The sequence below is a fragment of the Aphelocoma coerulescens genome, chromosome 5 (assembly GCF_041296385.1).
Source record: "Aphelocoma coerulescens isolate FSJ_1873_10779 chromosome 5, UR_Acoe_1.0, whole genome shotgun sequence".
NCBI classification, from domain to species: domain Eukaryota; kingdom Metazoa; phylum Chordata; class Aves; order Passeriformes; family Corvidae; genus Aphelocoma; species Aphelocoma coerulescens.
In genome coordinates this window covers 1,987,034-2,005,582 of record NC_091019.1, presented here as the reverse complement: position 1 = coordinate 2,005,582, position 18,549 = coordinate 1,987,034, and the positions used below count along the sequence as shown (strand labels likewise).

Here is an 18,549-nt window from a genome sequence, read left to right as displayed (position 1 = left end):
TTTATTCTCTGTGTTATTTACCAATCCCCTGCCAAACAGCCCAACCCTCCCCCCTCCCTCTCCCACCCCACCATTCCCACCACCCTCCTCCCCTGCACATCTCACTTCTCTCCACCGAACCCTTCCCGCTGCAGGGAGCTGCTGAGGAGCCGCTTGGTCCATCCCTGGATTCTCCAAGCACTGACTGCCCATCCACTCTGAGCACAGCCGGGGCCACATCCCAGCGCCTGCCCAGCGTCCATCCATGGAGCTGAGCTCCGTGTTCCCACCTTCTGCCTCACCCACTGAAGGAGATGATCCATGTGAGATAGATGTCACCAGTGTGGCCATACACAGTGTGACACTGCTCATCTGCCTCTGTGGGCTGGCTGGGAACGGGGCTGTGCTCTGCCTCCTCACACTGAAAGCCCACAACACCGGCATCTTTGACCTGGCTGCTGTCGACTTCATCTTCCTCCTCTTCGCACTCCCCTCCTCCCTGCTCTTCCTGCTGGAGGACGTGTCCTGCTCTCCTATCCTGCCCCAGGTGTACGTGAGCTTCCTTTTCCAGCTGTCCATGGTCTCCTACTACTGGGGGCTGTTCTGGCTGGCGCGCCTCAACGTGATTAACAACCTGAAAAAGCTCTTCCAGCTCTGCTGGTGCCACCCTCCCCTGCGTGTGTTGTGGGTGGTTGACAGTGCCCAATTCTGGGCCTTCTTTGCTCTCTTCACTGTCATTCCCACGGTGACATACCTATGCCCATCACACCAGCAGGAGCACTGCCGGGTGGCTCTCACCTCCATGTTCGCCGTCATCCTGCTCCTCTTTGCTGCACCCGTGCTCATCACCCGCACAATCGACATCGTTAAAGCCAAGTGTGGCTCCCAGCAGCAGCAACCCAAGAAGCGTGACACAGTTATCTTCCTCCTTGTGCTCTTCACTCTCTTCCTCAGCCTCTGGAATTTCCTGCAGCACCTCGGTTACATCGCTGTGTCCTCCCAGGTTTTTTTCCTGCTCGCCTGCATCCACAGCACCATCAAACCCTTCATCTACTTCTCAGTGGGGAGGTGCTGGAGCCCCTGCTCCGTGGGGTCCCTCCGGCTCTCGCTCCAGAGGGTCTTTGAGGAAACAGAAAGACAAAACTGCCAGCAGCAAGGATACCAACAGGGACACGGTGGTGCCAGCCTGTTGATCCCTTCCCCTGCGCTGCTGAACGACCCCGGGACAGTGACTGAGGGATTCCTTGAGCCACCTGATCAATAAATATCCACGGGATCACCCCTCCCCCCCCCCCCCCAGCCTGTCTTCCTGCAGGAGGAGGGAGCAGGGGCAGTGCCACGGGCAATGTGGGAGGGATGCTCTGCAGGGAGCACACTGGAGCATGGATTTCCTCCTCCCTCCCAGCTCCACGTGGCTCCAAGCAGTGCAGCCGGGCTCAGTCCTGTTCCCTGGCTCTATTCCCCATGGAATGACCCTCACTGCCTCTGGGCCCCAGGGAATAAACTCCGTTTCCTTTGGCTCAGCAGATGAGTTTCATGGCGTTTTGAGGGAGCTCTTTCCCGGAGAGGGTGGGACAGGTTAAGCCCTGGGGACACACCCAGCACGGGGCAGCGGTGATTCCCCAAATCTCTGCGGGGCTGCTGCCTCTGGATGGCAGGAGAGGGCTCGGGATGGCACGGAGCATCCTTCCCCTTCTGGCCGGCAGAGCCGGCCCTGCATTCCCGGTGATGGGAAGAGACACCAGGTAGGGCTGCAGAGCTGGGCAGGGACAGCAACATTCCCTTCCTCTTGGAGTGGGAATTGTCACATCCCTTAATTCCAGAATGAAATCATTCTGAGTAAAGAGCAGGGTCAGAGGTGAACTCCACTGAACTCTTGTGCCTGTGACCAAAACCCGCTGGAAATATGGAAATTGACGTCACCAGGAGCTTGGACCATTGGATTGCACAGAAATTAGGGGGTTGTGCTGCTGTCCTGCACAACGGGGCCGTCCTCTGGTTGCCCAGCATCCATGTCCAAGGAAGCCCTTCAGCACCTCCATCCTGAACCTGGCCACCCTCAGGAGGAGCTGAACAGCGACTCTGCACAGCAGCTCCAGCCACAATCCAGGCTGTGCTGATCTTTGCCATTTTGGTACTACCCTGTCATAGCTTAGCAAGCACAGTCCTGGAAGGGATGTCCTTGCTGAGGGGTGCTTACAGCTTCCTCTGGGACCTGACAGAACCTATCAGTGGCCAGTTTGAATATGGACAATTCTTTAAGCCACTTAAAGTTGTGACTGCCTCTGTGATCCACACTTAAGAATAGACAAACTCCCACCCAAGGTCTCTCCCGTTTCTGGTGCTGGCACAGGTGGCTACGGGCCCTGTGCAGGGGCCAGCGGGCCTGGCCTCGCCCTGCTCAGGCCAGGCTGGGCCGGGCCACGGCCATCCTGGAGCCAATGGCCCTGTTCCAGCCATGGAACCCCCCCCACTGCCTTGCCGTGGGCAGCCGGAGCGGCTCGGCTCTCCCCCCTCTCCACTTCGATAAGAAACATTCAACATTCCAGCTGCAAAGCTGCAAGGCCGAGGTGAGATTAACCCTTTTATTGCTGTGAAGAGCTGAAAACCTGAGGGAAGATAGAGAGGAGATGCTTAAAGCTGAAAGTCTGTTGTGAAGCTATGATATATCAGAGTATCCTGTTGTAATTTCATGAAGATATGGGGGGTGGAGTGTTCAACTCTTAAGCAAAAGCACCTGTGCTGAGATAGGCAGATGCTGACGCAGCTGTAATTTCATGAGAACTTAGGACAGGGAGAGATGGACCAGATGAACCAGATGAGGACTTTGGCTCCAAATGGGAAAGGAGAAAACCTCAGTTCCTAGAGATGCTCCCAGAGATAGTCCTAACAATGAAGATGAGGAGGACCCTTTGCTCCCAGGGAAGGAGAAGGGCCTCTGTTTTTTGTTTCCGAACGGCTCAACCTTAAAACTGTACCCAAAAAACTTCAAGAGTGGACCCTCGAAAGCAGTTGTGGGGAAAGCTGCAAGTCAGGGGAAGGGACTCACATTGGGAACAGAGAGACTCCTCTTCCTAAATGGACTGAACAATATTTGGAAGTGGGTGGCTGTCTCGGTGTGATACTGTTTTCATAGCACGAGCAAGAAGAGACTTCTCTTTCTAAATGGACTGAACAAGGTTATTATGGAAGTGGTAACAGACTGAACATCTCAAGGGTTGTCTTTTTACATTGTCAGTGGGAGAAGGGAGGAAGGTGGGGGGAGGAGGAGAGTTCTGAAGGTGTGGTGTAATTTTTTTTTCCTCTTTTAGGTCTGTTAATAAACTTCTTTATATTCTTTCGAGTTTGGTGCCTGCTTTGCATTTCTCCTAAGTCTTATCTCACAGAAGATAAACAGTAATGAGTATTTTGGACCAAACCACTACACTAAATTGGTGTTTCTGCCCAGTTGCAAACCCAACCCGCTACACATGTCCACAGAGGCAATCCCAGCATCTGCAAGAAAGAAAGAAGCAGCAAAAGGTGATTTCTTCTCTTTCCAAGTTATTTCAAGTGCTCACACCCAAACCAACCTTTGCTCTTGATTCTGGCCGGGTGCATGGTGAGCGGTGGGCACAGGTCATGTCATCCATGCTGATGTGAGTGATGCTTTCTGGGGGAAAGCAGCTGATTTCCAAAGTTCCCTTCCTGCCCCGTGCCTGATCTGCACAGGAGAAAACCTCTTCCCTGAAGGGATTGTGCTCCCTCTAATGCCATTTGCCCAGTCTGTTCCATGGGGATATTGCCAGCCTGGGGCAGCAGAGGCACCCGCAGCTCTCAGCACTCTCTGCTCCAAGCACAGCTCTGGGCTCCTTTGCAGACTGCCTCTGCCGTGGGGTTTTCTCCAGGAGAAGCCAAGGAATTGCTCATGGAAGGGTGCAGATGAAGTGATCCCAAAAGGAAGCAAAGAATCAGTACTCCAGGAAGAGCCCTTGGGATCTGCTGGGCTGAGGTGGGAAGGGGACATTCCTTGCCTGCAGGGCCAATACACAACAACCTCCAACCCAAAGCACAGACTGGCAGGTGGGGTCTGACAGCACCACTCTGACAAACCTCCTTGTCATTCTTCCCTGCAGTGACTTTTGCAATCAAACTCTGAAGCTGACAAGCCCAGCAGCTCTGTCCATCCACTCTGGAAGGAAAGGATACTCCAGGGATGAGGCCCATTCCCAGCAAACGCTCCCAACACAGCCCGGAGGCACCGCTGGAGCTCGGGTGTGGGGCTGGGAAGGGCTGCCAGGAGCACGCAGCCCCCAGGTGGGGTGGCAGCGGCAGCAGCAAATTCCCCCAGGCTGATGGCACAACAGAGAGACAAAGGCCAGCAGTGCCCACGGGAGGTGCAGGGTTAATTCTGCTCCCTGCCCTGCCCCATCCCTGCAGGAAAGCTCCAGGGGGGAGAGAAACTCTCAGGGTGCCCAAAATGCAGCATCTGTCACCCTGATCCCGCTTCAACTCAGAGTGTGGGGCCAAGCTCCCCCCACAGGTAAACACTGAGCTGAGCTGGTCAGGCTCAAACACAGCCCCAGGTCTCACCTCCAGCCTGCTCCTGGGGCTGCTGCCACATTCCTGACAAGGTGCCAAAGGCCCCTTTGGACAGGGCTCTCTCTGTCTCAGGTGCTGGGCACTGCAGGGACCAGGGCAGCCCCCTCTGGGGACAACTGGGAATTCATCCCACACCACAGGCAGGACCAGGGGCCCTCCAGTACAGGCTGGTGGGGCCAGAGCCCCTTGGGTTTGGCTGCTCAAACACCAAAGCTTTTGGCAAAGATGGGACGGGTTAAGTGGGTTTTCCTGTCCTGAATTGTTGAAATTAAGCATGGAAATTAAGTCCACTGTGGAAGTCAAAGGCTCCTGGCTTTCCCACTCCTGTTCTGATTGCTCACTAGAGGGTTTTATCCATAACAAATGAGAGGTGGCACCAAATAAAAGAGCACATAAGTAAACCTTTCCCCAGGGAATACACAATTATTCCTATGCCTGGCCAAACAAACCAGCAGCCAGTTTTAGGGGAGACACTCCAGACTCTTATCTCCCTCCCTGGCTGTAAAACACTTGCAGAGGCTTTGGAGTTCATACAAGCTTGTCAGGATTTGAATACTTCATTTAAATTCCATTCAGATACTGGAATGGAAGTGTCCTAAAGGCACCTCCACTCAGACTTTAATTTTAAGCCCACTACCACCAAAGAAGTTTGATGTTCTTTTCTCAAGAACACCCCACCTCTGCTTCTTTAGGTGTCTCCATGGGGGACAGAAAATAAACGTGGACAAATTTTAGAATGCAGCTTCCAAGTCAAGTTACCTGCTAGGAAATGACTCCAGCTCTCTGGTACCTCGGGCTGTTTTAAACACAGCCTGGCCCTTCATGGCTGAGGCTCTGAGCTACACAACCTGTGAGCTGGCAAGTAACAGCAGCTGAGGTCTCATCCCAGCTGTACACAAAAACAGGGAGTGGGGGCTGCACTTGGATACCTGCAGGCAGGGTTGGGCCCCTTCTGAAAGCTTCAATCCCTGTTTTTCAGAGATTCAATCAGGGATAATGACATTTTCACAAAGCTCTCTTAAGGCACATGAAAACCCGAGTCAGAAAATGGAATCAAACCCTTTGTTCCCCTGGCCTCACTCCCCAAATTCCAACGGGACAGACAAGTCCCTCTCCTCGGAAGGCAACGTCTCCTACCTGGATCTGTGCCTTCCGCAGCCTTTGGTGGCCGCTGTCTCCATCCTCCCACACCTCCTCATCTTCCTCCTCAGCAGGCCTGGCTTCCTCATCCTGCAGAGCAAGCACAGGGACAGTCACCAGCCTGCTCATCCCAACCCTGGGCAGCAGGGATGGACTGCTGGGACCCCCTGGACAGTCACCCCTCTGCTGGGCACCATCCCTGCTCTGCAGTCCATTCCCGTTCCTGGCCTGGCATCTCCTTTGAACGGGATGTTCAACCACAACCACTTGCTCTGCTGCATTTTGGGACAGCAGAGACTCCCCCAAGGCAGTGGACAGAGCTCCTGTTCCCACACCCTCTGCCTCCCAAAGCCCTGCTAGGGCCAGGCAGAGCAAAGGAAACCCCTCAGTTCCTGCTGGAAATTTCCTCTTGTGCTCCTAAACCCAGGGAAATCGTGGCTGCCCCATCCCTGGAAGTGTTCAAGGCCAGGCTGGATGGGGCTTGGAGCACCCTGTGGATGGAATGAGGTGATCCTTAAGGTCCCTTCCCACCCAAACTATTCTGCCATTCCAGGATGAATCTGTGATCTCTCCCTGCATTTATTCTGCATCGTTTCCTCTCTAATTTGAATTCCCAAATCGAAATGATTGTTTAAAGAAATCATTTAAAATTATCCCAGGAATAAAAAGGGGTGCATCAAACATACAAGAATCATTCCTACATCCATCAAATCATTAATTGGAAGCCTCTTTCCTCATCTCTGTCCTTAGTTTTCCTTTCCTGGGAAACCTTATGATCCCACAGATTTTCCAAGAAATTTACTGGGATTGCAGAAAGGTTTGCTTTGTCAGGGAGGCAGGGGGGTTTACAACACTTGCTCCTCTGCATCTTTATCCTTTAACCAGCTTTCCCCCCAAACAGTGCTTCAAGAGAAGTTCAGAACTACTAGAAATGGATCAGGTTCACCTTTTTTCCTCACTCTTTTCCAACTACTTCCAAATTCTTGGAATTATCCTCAAATGAGGCCTAGAAAACTACTGTGAAAACATCAATCAGAGGAACATCTTGAAAAGAGAAAACCACATCCAGCAGCAGCCAAAACAATCCCCCTGTTTTGGGGCTGTATAGGAATTTAGATAAATGCTCCCAGGGCCATTTCCACGCCATAACTCCTCAGGGACTTTGCCCGGCCATTCCCTTCCTCCTGCTGAGCGCAACAACAAAAAAACCCCAGAACACCCAGCTCTGACACAGTTAACAAAACTCTGACTTACTTTGCTGGTTTTGAGGATGTCAAACATGAGCTGCAGCCCCTCACTGACCAGCTCTTCGTTGTAATCCTCCTCTTTGCTGGTGACAAACTCCCGCAGCAGGGTCTGCACCACGGAGTAGCGGGACTGGTAGAAGGTTGTCCTTAGCGACTCGATCCACACGTGGAGCTTCCAGGGCACTCCTGCAGCCACAGGAAAAAGGGACAGTGAAAGATGATTTCCTGAAGTGCTTGTGAGGACATTATCCTGCTCCTATTACTAACACTTGGCAGCACTGAAGCAGCTCTACCTACATCCTGAGAGCAGACAGATTTTTACCTTGATATTAAAGGTGACTGAACTGGGTCACTGACAGATTAAGTGACAAAGGATTGGTACCAGGATCATGAATTGGAAATTTCTGCTGATTGTTAAGGACCAAAGATTTCCTGTTTTGTCCTGAGCTTCAAGGTTAGTCAGAACCACTAAATAAATTTGAACTGGAGTTGTACGAATGCATAACCCCACACAAATGGGGTGTGAGGTCCTTGCTCCTGGTTACACACAAGCTTCAAAGCTTCTCTCTCCTACCTTGAGATCAGATTTGTTCCTTTACCTTAAACCATTGAATAAACACTGAATTTTAGGTGTCAGCATCTGACAGGGAGAGATGCCTCTTGCCCATGATACGTGGGAACAGAGGATCCAGCCAAGAGTGAGTGACATCCCAGAGCAGCAGGAATTTGAAAAAAAAAAACCCCAACCTTGTGAGGAGCCTTAAACACTTCTAAAATTTAAATTAGGCAGCTTTGCAGTTGGGGTTATTGCTCCTCTAAGTGAGAGGGGCAGAAAAGGAAGACTTTCATGCCTTAGATGTGCACAGTGCTCAGCAGCAAGGGCTCACCCAGTGCCCTGAGCTCCATGGTGATGTCCACGTAGCCGTGCTCGGCGCTGTAGTACGTGGCCTCCTGCAGAGCCTTCATCCGGGTCTTGCCCAGCCGCACCTGCCCCTCGCTGCAGCTGCCCTGGCTGGAGGTGTCACTCTGCACCCCCTCGGCCAGAATCTCCTCCAGGGACAGCACATCCCCCTTCACCTGCTGCGGCTGGGTCAGGAGCTTGCGCAGGACGTTCCTGAGCAGGGACCAGAGGTTTCACTCATTAATAAATGAAATATCAACGACTCAGACAGGACTGGGGGGATTTGGGGTCAGGGAGCCGGCTCAGTAAACCGTAACTTCCTTCCCAAAGACAGCTGGCACTGTGGAGCAGCACTGAAACCGCTTGTCCTTTTCCTACCTCACATCCTAGCAACTGGTGCCCCGGCAGCAAGGGCAAACCACGGCCTGTACTCCTCATATGGTGGCTTTGTTTGGGATTTCACACGGCACTTGCAAGCAAGAGACTTTCTTGTTTGTGTCCGGCCGCTCTGGGGAGTTTGCATCACTGGTGTCCCTCAGCCAGCTGGGGACAGCTGCTCCACACATTCCCCAGCCCAGCAGGGCCACCCAGTGCTCGGCTGTGCTGCTGCATTGCCACCAGCTGGTGCTCTCCTTGCACCCACACCACCCCCTGGGGCTAAATCCAGCTTAGTTAAGGTTGTAGGATCACCCCATCCTATCTGATGGCAGAACAAGCCTTGAATCTCACTAACTTTTTTCTGGGAACACAGAGGTTTCTGGAGGAGCTTGCAAGTAATGTCTTATTTCTGAGATGGGGTTGGAGAGCCCCAGGCTGGCTGGTTTCATGATTCACCTCTTGGCTGGCCATCCAAAAACCAGAGATGCAGGGAACCAGGCCACTTCAACCTGACTAGATTCCACCCCAGAACACGGACCAGGATCTCATAACCCTGATCTCAACCTACCCTTAGGTGGGACTTGGTCTGCTGATGTAGGGCCTAGAACCAGCTGACTCTCAGTGCTGCACAGCCAGACCAGCAAGTGTGAATAAGAAACAGTGAACAGAGATCTTTACTCTTCTTTGTTGCTGTCAGGAGAGTCTTAACCCCGTCTGCTGAACTGCACACGCAGGGATTTGGGTCACAAAGTCCCACAGGACACACAGCAACACCTCGAGTGCAAAACAACCCCTGTCCTGAGCAGGAACAGAGCATTCATTACCTGTGCCCGTGTGCTGCTGAGTGGCTGAAGCAGTTCATGTCCTCGTGGAGTGACGACGACATCCCGCTGACTTCCAGCATGCTCAGCAGTGGATCGGCGCCCCTGCTGAGCAGCAAGCTGACCAGCTCGTAATTCCCTGGGGAAAAAGGACAGGAACATCAGGATGGTCCCCTCTTTGGAAGCATCAAACACAGGACTGGCAGCAGGCAGGACTCCCTTGCTCCGTTCCCATTGCATGGAGTAGGGAGCGGTGCAGGAGACCCAGCACTGGGTCTCACTGGGAGGGGAGGAGGCCTTTTTTATCCCTTCCATAAAGCTTGGAGCTGAGCAAGCCAGACATTCATATTCATAAATGCACAAAAACAGTGCAGAAAGAAATTAAGGAGAAGAACTAAAACCACTTTGAGGTGAAAAGTGTTGACAAACAAGCCCAGCACACACTCGTTCACAGAATGCTCCACTCCTGACAGCCCACCAGGAGAAATGGAGAATTCTAACCTGCATTTAATAAACTAATAAACCAAATTTCTTCATATAACAGTTATTTTTCCCCAGGCTGAATGGAAACTTGTTCATTTTTCACATCTGGGTGTTGCTTAGGTCCACAGACATGCCCAGACTAGACAGGGGCTGGTTTATGTTCCTTGACAGAGCTCGGTGAAGGAGTTGGTGCTGTCAGCTCTGCTGTGGGGGCTCTGGGGAGGAGGCAAGTGTGGGACAAGTTGGAAAACAGATACTCAGGGCCCATCATGCTGGTGGCAGGAAGAGATGGAGCGTGCTGAGGCCACAGGGAGCTCACCTGCAGCCGAGGCCAGCTGGAGGGGGGTCTCGGCGTAGTTGTCCTCACCAGTGTTCACAGCAGAGCCCTCCACGTGGGCACCAGCATCCAGAAGCAGCTGCAAGGGGCACAGGAAAGACAGGGAGTTGGGAAAAGAGCAATTCAGAAGGACAAAACGGCCAGGGCTGCATGTTAGGAAGGAGAACCGGTGGGTTCAGAGCGAGGAGGGCACGCACGCCAAGGGCCCGTCTGGAGAGCACCACCTCCTTTTTTAATCTCCTTTATGGTTGTGGCTGTGCAACTGCAATCTCCCAGCTCCAAAGAGCTCTGCAGTCAGAGCAGGAAGTCCATCTTAGCTCCATGCTGTGCACAGGAAGCAGGGTTCCTCCCCAGGGAATCAGCCCTGGAGGATTCACACCTCACGGAGCCTGTGTAAGGAGCTCTGGCAGCTGCAGGGATTCATCACGCAGAACCTGCTTTCACTGAGCTGCTGTGAGGGAAAGAACCCCCTCCCAGGTGAAGGGGAGAGGGCTACAGGGTGATGGGGATGTTTTATGGCCGGGTGGGGCTGGCAGAAGGCTCTGGAGCACCCAGAACAGCGCTGGCAGGGGCAGGCAGGGAGGATCAGCCCTGTGCCTGTGCATCCACCAGGATATTCCATGCTTCCATGGCTGTGGGCGCTGCAGTACACAACAGGAGCTTTGCTACACTTGGCTTCATCTCCTGGCAGAATCAAACTCGTATCTTACACATAAATTAAGGCTGTCCAACCTCTGGAATACCAAAGGCTGCCTGGGCAGTTTGCCAGGTGGAATCTAATCTTTATAATTATGTACAAATCTACACAAACAAAAGATCAGAGTGTGCAGAGTGTGCAGCCTCCATTTACTTACATCTTGGTTTTTTTTCTTCTCCTTCCCTTTGAGCAGAAGGTAAATTAAATTCAACAGCAATTGATTATCTGCTGTGATCAGTTTTTCATTCCCCTGGAAGTCTGGGTAGCATTTCTGGGGCTCCACCCCATCCTGCTGCCCCCTGTGATAACTCCACAGAAAAGGGAGCAGGGAGGATGATACAGGCTCAAATCTCACGTCAGCTTAAGTCTTGTTCATGCAATTCTCAAGGATTATAAAGGAAGTTACAGATGATTTGCTGCCATTAGAGCAGAAATCAGCACACACTGGATTTTTGCACATGTGAATTTACAAACCAATTAACATCTACTGTCACAAAGCTCCTGATCAAGCAGCCAACCTGTAACCACTCCACACGAAGCACTAGTTTATCTAAACCCAAAGAAATGATTGTGCAGCATTGTTTTGGAAGCAGTGAGCCTTGAACCAATACGGAAACCAAAGAAAAAGATGGAAACACGCTGTGTTTTGTTATCAAGGCCTTGCTAGGATTATGTCACCAATTTTCATTCTCCTTGTCTTAAACAACACACAGTTTTTTTCACTGGTTTTTAGGAGGCTCAGGAGCTCAGGAAGGCTGAGAGCAAGGGCTCACAGTGCTGCATTTCAGTCCCCCTGTGCCTCCTGGAAGGATTCCCAGGCAGAATCTCACCTGAACCACCGAGATGTGCCCGTGCAACACCGCGAAGGTGAGGGCAGTCCAGTGCCGGCTGTCGGGATGGACCGAGGGGTAGCGTGGAGAGGTACTGGGCACCTGGGAGAAGGGAAGCAGGCAAATCACCCTCTGCAGCCTCTCTGCCTTCATCCCCAGCCTTGTGCAGAACCAGCTTCTTCCTCTGTGAGTGACAACCCCAGGGAAGGGGGACTCGGGCCACTCAGGGAACACTGCCACCACCACTCCCTCTGCCCCGTGCCCCCCTGGGATTTTTTAATGGGCTCACTGGTTTCTCCCTGGGGCAGCTCCTTCCCTCCCCCTCCCCGTGCCTATTAGACTTGCCAGTGCCAATCCTAATTGGAGCCACTGAGTGCTCCAAGAGGTTTTGAAAGTTTTCTCCCCCTTCCCAAAACCCTGAAGCGACGGTTTCTGAGAGAACTGCCTCACTTGAAGTTTCCAGAACTGAAGCCTTCAGTTGCTAGGAGAGAATTCAGAGCTCCTCCTGTTAGTTTACAGCTGGATAATTATGGGCAGAGGGTTACTCACTGGTATATCTAAATTTGCTCCAGCATCTATAAGCATTTGGACCATGGCTTCATCTCCAGCAGCACAGGCGTACATGAGGGGGGTCATACCCTTCAGAAAGGAGAAGAAAAATAAAACCAAAGTTATCTTTCTATCCCTACTGTCATGGACACAGCGAGCTTGAATCTTAACATACAAAGTGTGTGTAGGGACAGCTGTCCCTACACACACTCTGTAAGTTAAGATTATAAAGCATTTAAATTATAAAGCATTTTTGATTTCTATGCAGAGTGGCACAACTGATATTGGAAAATGGCCTGGGAAAACCATCACTGGACAAGGCTGAAAGAACACAAAAAGGATCACTGAAAATCCCAGCCCTGTATTGTCCACAATTCTCCAGCTTTCCCAAGGCTGCCAACAAAGAAACGCCATTTCTTGGCTCATCTGTAGCCAAAGGAACTGAAGGCAGAAAAACCCACAAAAATACAGAAGATGAATTTATTTGGCAACTTCTCCCCATTGCTAAAATCCGGTTTGCCACAATATTTCAGCATTTCAATCCCATAAATCTCTCTCCCTCTACTTAACCAGCAAACCATGACGGCTCAGAGATGAATTATGAGGAAAACGAGCCTTACTTATGGAGTTCATTCCCAAAGTAGCCAAGGACAGAAAGGAAATGGCCTGGTAAAAGCCATTCCTGCTCACATCCCACAGCTTTCCTGCCCCCTCCCCTTAATTACTGCAGGCATTTGAATTTTTGCAGGCAGCATCTCTGCTGCTCAGTGGGCAATAACAGAGCTTCATCCTTAATGGGGCCTGTACTGTAAAATGGAATTACAGCTCTCAGCCAGGAGACTGCTCCTGACTCTGCAAAGGTGTCTTTTCAAAGCAGCCACAACTCCAAGCTTCCTGCTTTGGGGCAGCTCCATTTGTGACGATATTTCTGGGTGAGATTCTCTCTGGGGGAGGTATTTTGGCTTTTGTGGGGCTTGGGAGGTTCCATACTCATTACAGATACGTAAACTGAGAATTTAAAACTCAGGTCTGCAGGCACAAGCCCCAGTCAGGGTTCTAAAACTGTAGGCTTCTATAGACTTCTGTTGTCCTTTTAAAAATTTTTAATGTTGGGTTTGCACTCCCTGCTTGCCCCTTGCAAAGGGAAGGAGAGGCTTCCTAAAGAAGAGTTTCCCTAAACATCTCAAATCCCCTGAAAGCAGGGTGCTGGCTGGTCCCCACCAGAACTGAATACAGGGACCTGCCCCAAACTCAGGTTTCTGAGTTCTGAGTTCTTTCCCACAAATCTCCATGCACACAGATGGAGAAGTGGGTCTGAACATCCTGGACATGCTCACACCCTGGGAGTGGTCCAAATCCAAACCTGGATCTGAAGCCTTCATATTAAATTAGTCCAGCAGTTCTCTCATGCCTACGTCAGTTTTCCCAAGTTTGGGCATCTGCCTTTGCCTTATTCTTTACCAAGAGGGGCAAAACAAGCTGGAGGCAAAGTTCAGCTTCGGGTTCCTATTCCAGCTATGGCAGAGTTCATTCCCAGAACTTGGATTTAACTCTGCCTGGGGTTGCAGTGCCATGCAGGCACTTGCTTGGACACAAAGCTGAGTTGCTCCAGAGTCAAGTGGGGAATTTCCAAGCAACAATGTCTCCAGAGGGGCCCTGTCCTGCCCTTTTTCTTGGTGCCAAAACACTCTCTGAGGGGCAAAGATGGCAGAGCTGCCCCGCTCACAGCAGGGCTGGCACGAGGATCACACCCACAGGATGAGACATCAGTCAGTGACAGCAGAAACGCCTCAAACTTCCTCAGGGAGCTGCCCACAGGGGTCTCCACGCTGACAAAAGCCAGAGAGCTCCAGTTTGCTGGCTGGATGAGAGGTAGGGAACATCCTGCAGCGAGAAGTGACAGTCCTGGCACCCATGTCTGTGGTGTTGGGGCACAGCGGCTCACAAGGCAAACCACAAAATAATCTCTGAGAGAATGACAGGCCTCTCTGGGCTACAGGAACTGCAAAAGGTTATTTAAAAATGGAACAGAGCAAGTGGGAAACCTTCATAATATAAACCTGCCACCTCAGTCACTTTACTGAAGTACCTATGATGTGATACCTGCCCCAGTGACCACAGAGAGCTCCTGGTACTGGATTTGTAAATAAGGCAACTGAAGGCCCAGCTATGTCCAGGAGCAGTTTCTACTCTTTGTGTACACTTTCAGACTTCCCTTAAAACTGCAGGAAGGTGGGAAGCGCCATGTAAGATGTGCCAGGTTCAGAGCTGGGTCTGAAATGCTACTGCAGCAAAACTCTGGCTGTGAGAAAACCTCTCTACCTGAATGTAAACCCTTCCCAGTGCTCAATATCCTCTGTTCCAGAGATGTGACAGCTCATTCTCCTCGCTGTGACAGCTACGACGAGTGTTTATTTAGGAGAGGTGGCTTTTTTTCTCCCCCTTTTTAAATTAAAAGCTAATTCCATGCATTGAATGATGCCCCAGAGGACAGACTCTGCTGTTACTTGATGGGACTGACAGCACGAGCAGAAGCAGCCAGAGACTCCCAGGACTACCAAATCCCTATGGCTCAGCATAGCTGAGCAGGGAACAGTTAAAAATGGATAAACAGACACATCAGCATGATGGACTTGGAGCAAATCTAACACTGACTGACACCAGGCCACTGGGGCGGGGTTCTCAGTGCTGCTTCCTGTATTCCAAAGGGCTGGAAGCCCAAGAGACACGAAACAGTAACACCTTGTGGTCACTCCTCCCTGACCCAGCCTGGATTTGGGCTGTTGAGCCCGAGGGAAGAGTCACTGGGAGAGAAACCACTTTGCTCTGACATCCTCTCAGCACCTGTCAGACTTTCCATTCACTGCCCCTGTGTTAACCTGCCTGCCATCAGTGCCTGAGACAGCCCGTCCAAGGAACAGGCATTCCAGCTGATAAACAATCCACTCCAGGCTGTAATGGGAGTTTTTGGAGGGGTGGCATGAGAGTGGGCTGGGAAAGTATTGTTTTGTGTTTCAAGGGATGCATTTTCAGCCTAAAACACGAGCTAGAACTAGAAAACCCTTGGAGAGGCAACAAACACGACCTCGGATTGATTTGCCAGGTGCAAAGGAAGGAGCGAGCTGCTGATGCAGGGAATGCTGGGGTTGTGAGCATTTGTTCTGGGGCACACCTGATCATCCATGGTGTTCACCCCATCAGGGCCCAGGGCATCGATGGCTTGGTTGATCAGATCCGTCCTCCCGCAGTTCAGCATCCGGAAGCCCAGATCCTGCTGGAATTTCTCAGTAGCAGCTTTAGCATCCAGTCTCCAGAAGGAGCTGAAGCAGCACTCAGGTCTGTGAAAGACAAAACAATTCCTGGATGGTGCCCATACCATAAAAAAAGATAAGGATCTTTATAGTCTTTTCTGGGCAAAAAATATAGAAACTGTTAAAAAGTATGAAATAAAAATCAAATTTAGGCAGGGGAAAACCCTCAATGCTTTTCCAGCAACTCAATTAAAAGAAGTGCTTTAACATTTCTACAAGGATCTACTAAATCCTTATCCTTCAGATGACTACCAAGACAACTTTTCTGTCATCTGGAAGGAGCCCAGGGATTATTACTGTAAATCCTCTGGCTGTCTGCTCAGATTCTTCTGAATCCCAGACCTGGAAGTGTGTCTCCTTCACTGAAGGATCACTTCCCAAGTGGAGGTTTCCTATCTCAGCTGGGCACTGGCAGGCTCAGCCCTTTGATGTTATTTTAGGGTGAATGCCTTCCCCTGTACCTGTCTGGATCCCAGCACAGGCTCTTGAGCAAACTCTCAGTGAGTGAGATATCAGCCTGCCAAGTTCCTCTGATAAATGAGGTGCTTTCAGCACAGCCATCCTCCTCTGGAGAGCCTGGACAGCCTGCCAGAGGAGCAAACCACTCATCACCTCACGCAGAAGATTCAGGATGAATCTTATATAAAATCCTACAGCCAGGCTATCACAACCTTGTTCCAACTGGTATCATAATCTACAATATTGCACAGAATATGATGCAAATCTTTATATAATAGTAAGAAGAAAAAGAACAACTCTGTAAAAAAAAAAGTGAAATAAAATCACTCCACTTGAAATCCAGTGAACCACAGAAAAGCAAAGGTTTTTGAAGGGATGGCACTTGTCTTTGCACATTGCTCCTATCCCACAGCAAGCCAGAAACCAATCAATCAATCAATCAATCAATGTCAAGATCTCCTTTCCCCCTGAATGTGCTGGATACAAAACGACTGCTTTAAAGGATCAAATAATGTGCTGTGGAACCAACGGGGTTTTTTCATTAGTTTAAATCTTTCATTCAAGCTCTCTTAAAAAGCAAAGAATAATCTTGTAATTAAGGCTGAGGCATCAAAAAACCCCAAACCCAAATACTTGTATTTCATATTTAACTTTCAGAAAGACAAAAATCTTTCTGCAGAGTTTGGCCACAGCTCCTTTATCTCGAAGTACCAGAAGGTGAAACGTGTATCACACAGCACAGTGAGATCTGGCTTCTGGGGAAGGCAGCAAAACAACGCTTCGAGAAGCTGCAGGGCTGGAGGACCTTTCCAAAGCTTAGCCCACGTACTTGAGCTGGCGAGGCTCGCAGTCCAGCCCCGGCAGGAGCAGCCTGGCCGTCTGCCGGATGTCATCGCTGTCCACGGTGCGGCTGCGCCGGTGCTCGGCGTAGGTGATGGCCACCCGCATCCACTCCATCAGCGGCGGCAGCAGCATGAAGGGGCTGGGAACGAGGGCACAAATCCATTAGTGAGCGCTGGCTGAGGCAGGAGGACGCTTCGTGGCTGCCTGGGCGTGCACGGGGGAGCCTGGCACGGATAAATCCCCCCTGAGGAGGGAATGTGGACTGGAAGGTCACGGCAGCAGGAAGGAGCTGCTCAGCCTCGGTCACCTGAGCAGCTTTTGTAGTAACTGTGTCTGTTGTTCTAAATAACCCAGAGGTACAGGATTATTTATTATTTATTGTTATTGTTATGCTCCTCCGCTAGGAACACGAAAAATATCCTTGAGTGTTTGCAACTTCAACCAAACCTTGTTAATTCAGTCCTGCCTCCATTAATCTTTCCATTACCACTATCCCCGCGGCTTTTTGCATTTTGCCTTTCTTATGCAGAGCTCGGTTTTGCCCACCTGCCCCTCAGTTCTTCCCCCCTGAGCCTCCAGACCACAGAACTGGTGCAGCAGAGAGGTTTTGCTCTCAATAAAAAGGGTTGCAAGGCAATAAAGGAATATAAATAAGGTAATACCAGCAGCACCAGCTCGTGATTTAGCCCCCCTTACTCCTGCTGTAAGAATGAGCACAGCACGGAGATTACAAATTAATGTACAGGTACTGCAATACTCTCACACACAACATATCTCATCCACCCTCTCAATATACAACCAGACTGATCTGTTTTGCTTGATTTTTCCCCGAGGATACCTGCCACCCCAGTGGAAGGCTTGGAAGTGCCAGCTGTAATGAAAACACCTCTCCCATTCCCAGTAATGACTTCATTAGCGCTGTGGAAAAATAAAAAAAGCCTTTTCCGTTTAACCATTCAAAAGAAAGCAACGGAGGGGAGAAAGGATCAATTCCTTTACAAAGTTCAGAGAGAAAGAGATACATATGAGGGAATATGAGCTGATTTGGGCATTAATGAAAGCAGCTGAAGCCATGAAAGGTGTTCTCAAAGCTGTGCCTGTGTGCACATGCGAGGGCAGGAAGAGTGAGCCGCGCCAATCCCGTTAGAAACCATTTCTCCAGAATGGGATTTGCAAGCAGAACTCCCTTTGTCACGACCCTGAACACCCTTCAGGCTGGAATAACTGCACTCTGTACAAACATGTGCTGCTCCCATTTTCCCAGCTGCACCCCGAAACGCTGCCATTATCACTCTACAAACACACCCACTATTTTCTCCTCGTCTCCTTTTCTTCTGAGTTGTGAAGCAGCATCTACAAAACCAGAGGTGTTTTTAACACCCGATCCATCCCGGACTGCCAGGGCAAGGGTGTTTTTAACAGGACATTGCCTTTGTCCCGTTATCAGTTTACTTCTATGTCACAGAATCAGAATCTCAGGCTTGCTACAATCACCACTTTGAAAACCACCCAGCAGCTCATCCTTCCAAAGACTTTCTGAAAGGGATGGGATGAATCATTCCAGCTCATCCAATTCAGAGCTGATTGACTTCCCCCTAAGGGAAGAGCAGAATTGTCACCAGGCATTTGGGAGATGCCTTTCAGCAAATTCTCTGCTCCAGAGAATTTCAACTCTTATCCGGCCTGGAAAAGAGTAATTCACGCTTTTTAAATGCAGGTACTTCAGGGAGAAGCCAAAATTAATCATTTATCCTTCCTATGTACTCTGCAGAGCTTCTAGCATGGGATTCAAAGCTCCACAGAGGTGGTGAGGGCACAGAGGTAGGCCAGGGAGGCTAAAAGCACCAAGATTAAAAACAGAACTAAATTAAATTTAGACTGGGAATGCTCAGGAGCACTGGAAAAGCTCATCTTACAAGCGATTCCATCTGCCACCTTTTGTGGTAAATAAAGATTTAGGCCACATCCCAGCTTCCCTGACACTGCCATGGTG

General features: G+C 50.5%; 1 protein-coding gene across 5 annotated transcripts in view; it reads right to left on the bottom strand.

Moving 5' to 3' along the window:
- The window catches only part of LOC138111064 (ankyrin repeat and BTB/POZ domain-containing protein 2-like), a 44,561-nt gene that overhangs the window by 9,416 nt on the left and 16,596 nt on the right, over positions 1 to 18,549 (bottom strand). For 3 of the 5 annotated variants that reach the window (XR_011151241.1, XR_011151242.1, XM_069016255.1), the window contains exons 2-10: positions 16,543 to 16,695; positions 15,116 to 15,281; positions 11,944 to 12,033; positions 11,395 to 11,496; positions 9,850 to 9,946; positions 9,051 to 9,186; positions 7,835 to 8,061; positions 6,955 to 7,133; positions 5,698 to 5,790 (exon numbers count right to left, since the gene is read on the bottom strand). Coding sequence is in view for 3 of the 5 variants with exons in the window: in XM_069016255.1 (XP_068872356.1) it covers positions 5,698 to 5,790; positions 6,955 to 7,133; positions 7,835 to 8,061; positions 9,051 to 9,186; positions 9,850 to 9,946; positions 11,395 to 11,496; positions 11,944 to 12,033; positions 15,116 to 15,281; positions 16,543 to 16,695 (1,243 nt within the window). In the remaining 2 variants the exon portion in view is untranslated. Of the gene's footprint in view, positions 1 to 943; positions 1,099 to 3,057; positions 4,815 to 5,697; positions 5,791 to 6,954; positions 7,134 to 7,834; positions 8,062 to 9,050; positions 9,187 to 9,849; positions 9,947 to 11,394; positions 11,497 to 11,943; positions 12,034 to 15,115; positions 15,282 to 16,542; positions 16,696 to 18,549 lie in introns of those variants that run through there. The other 2 variants (XM_069016256.1, XM_069016257.1) reach the window with 2 other exon arrangements.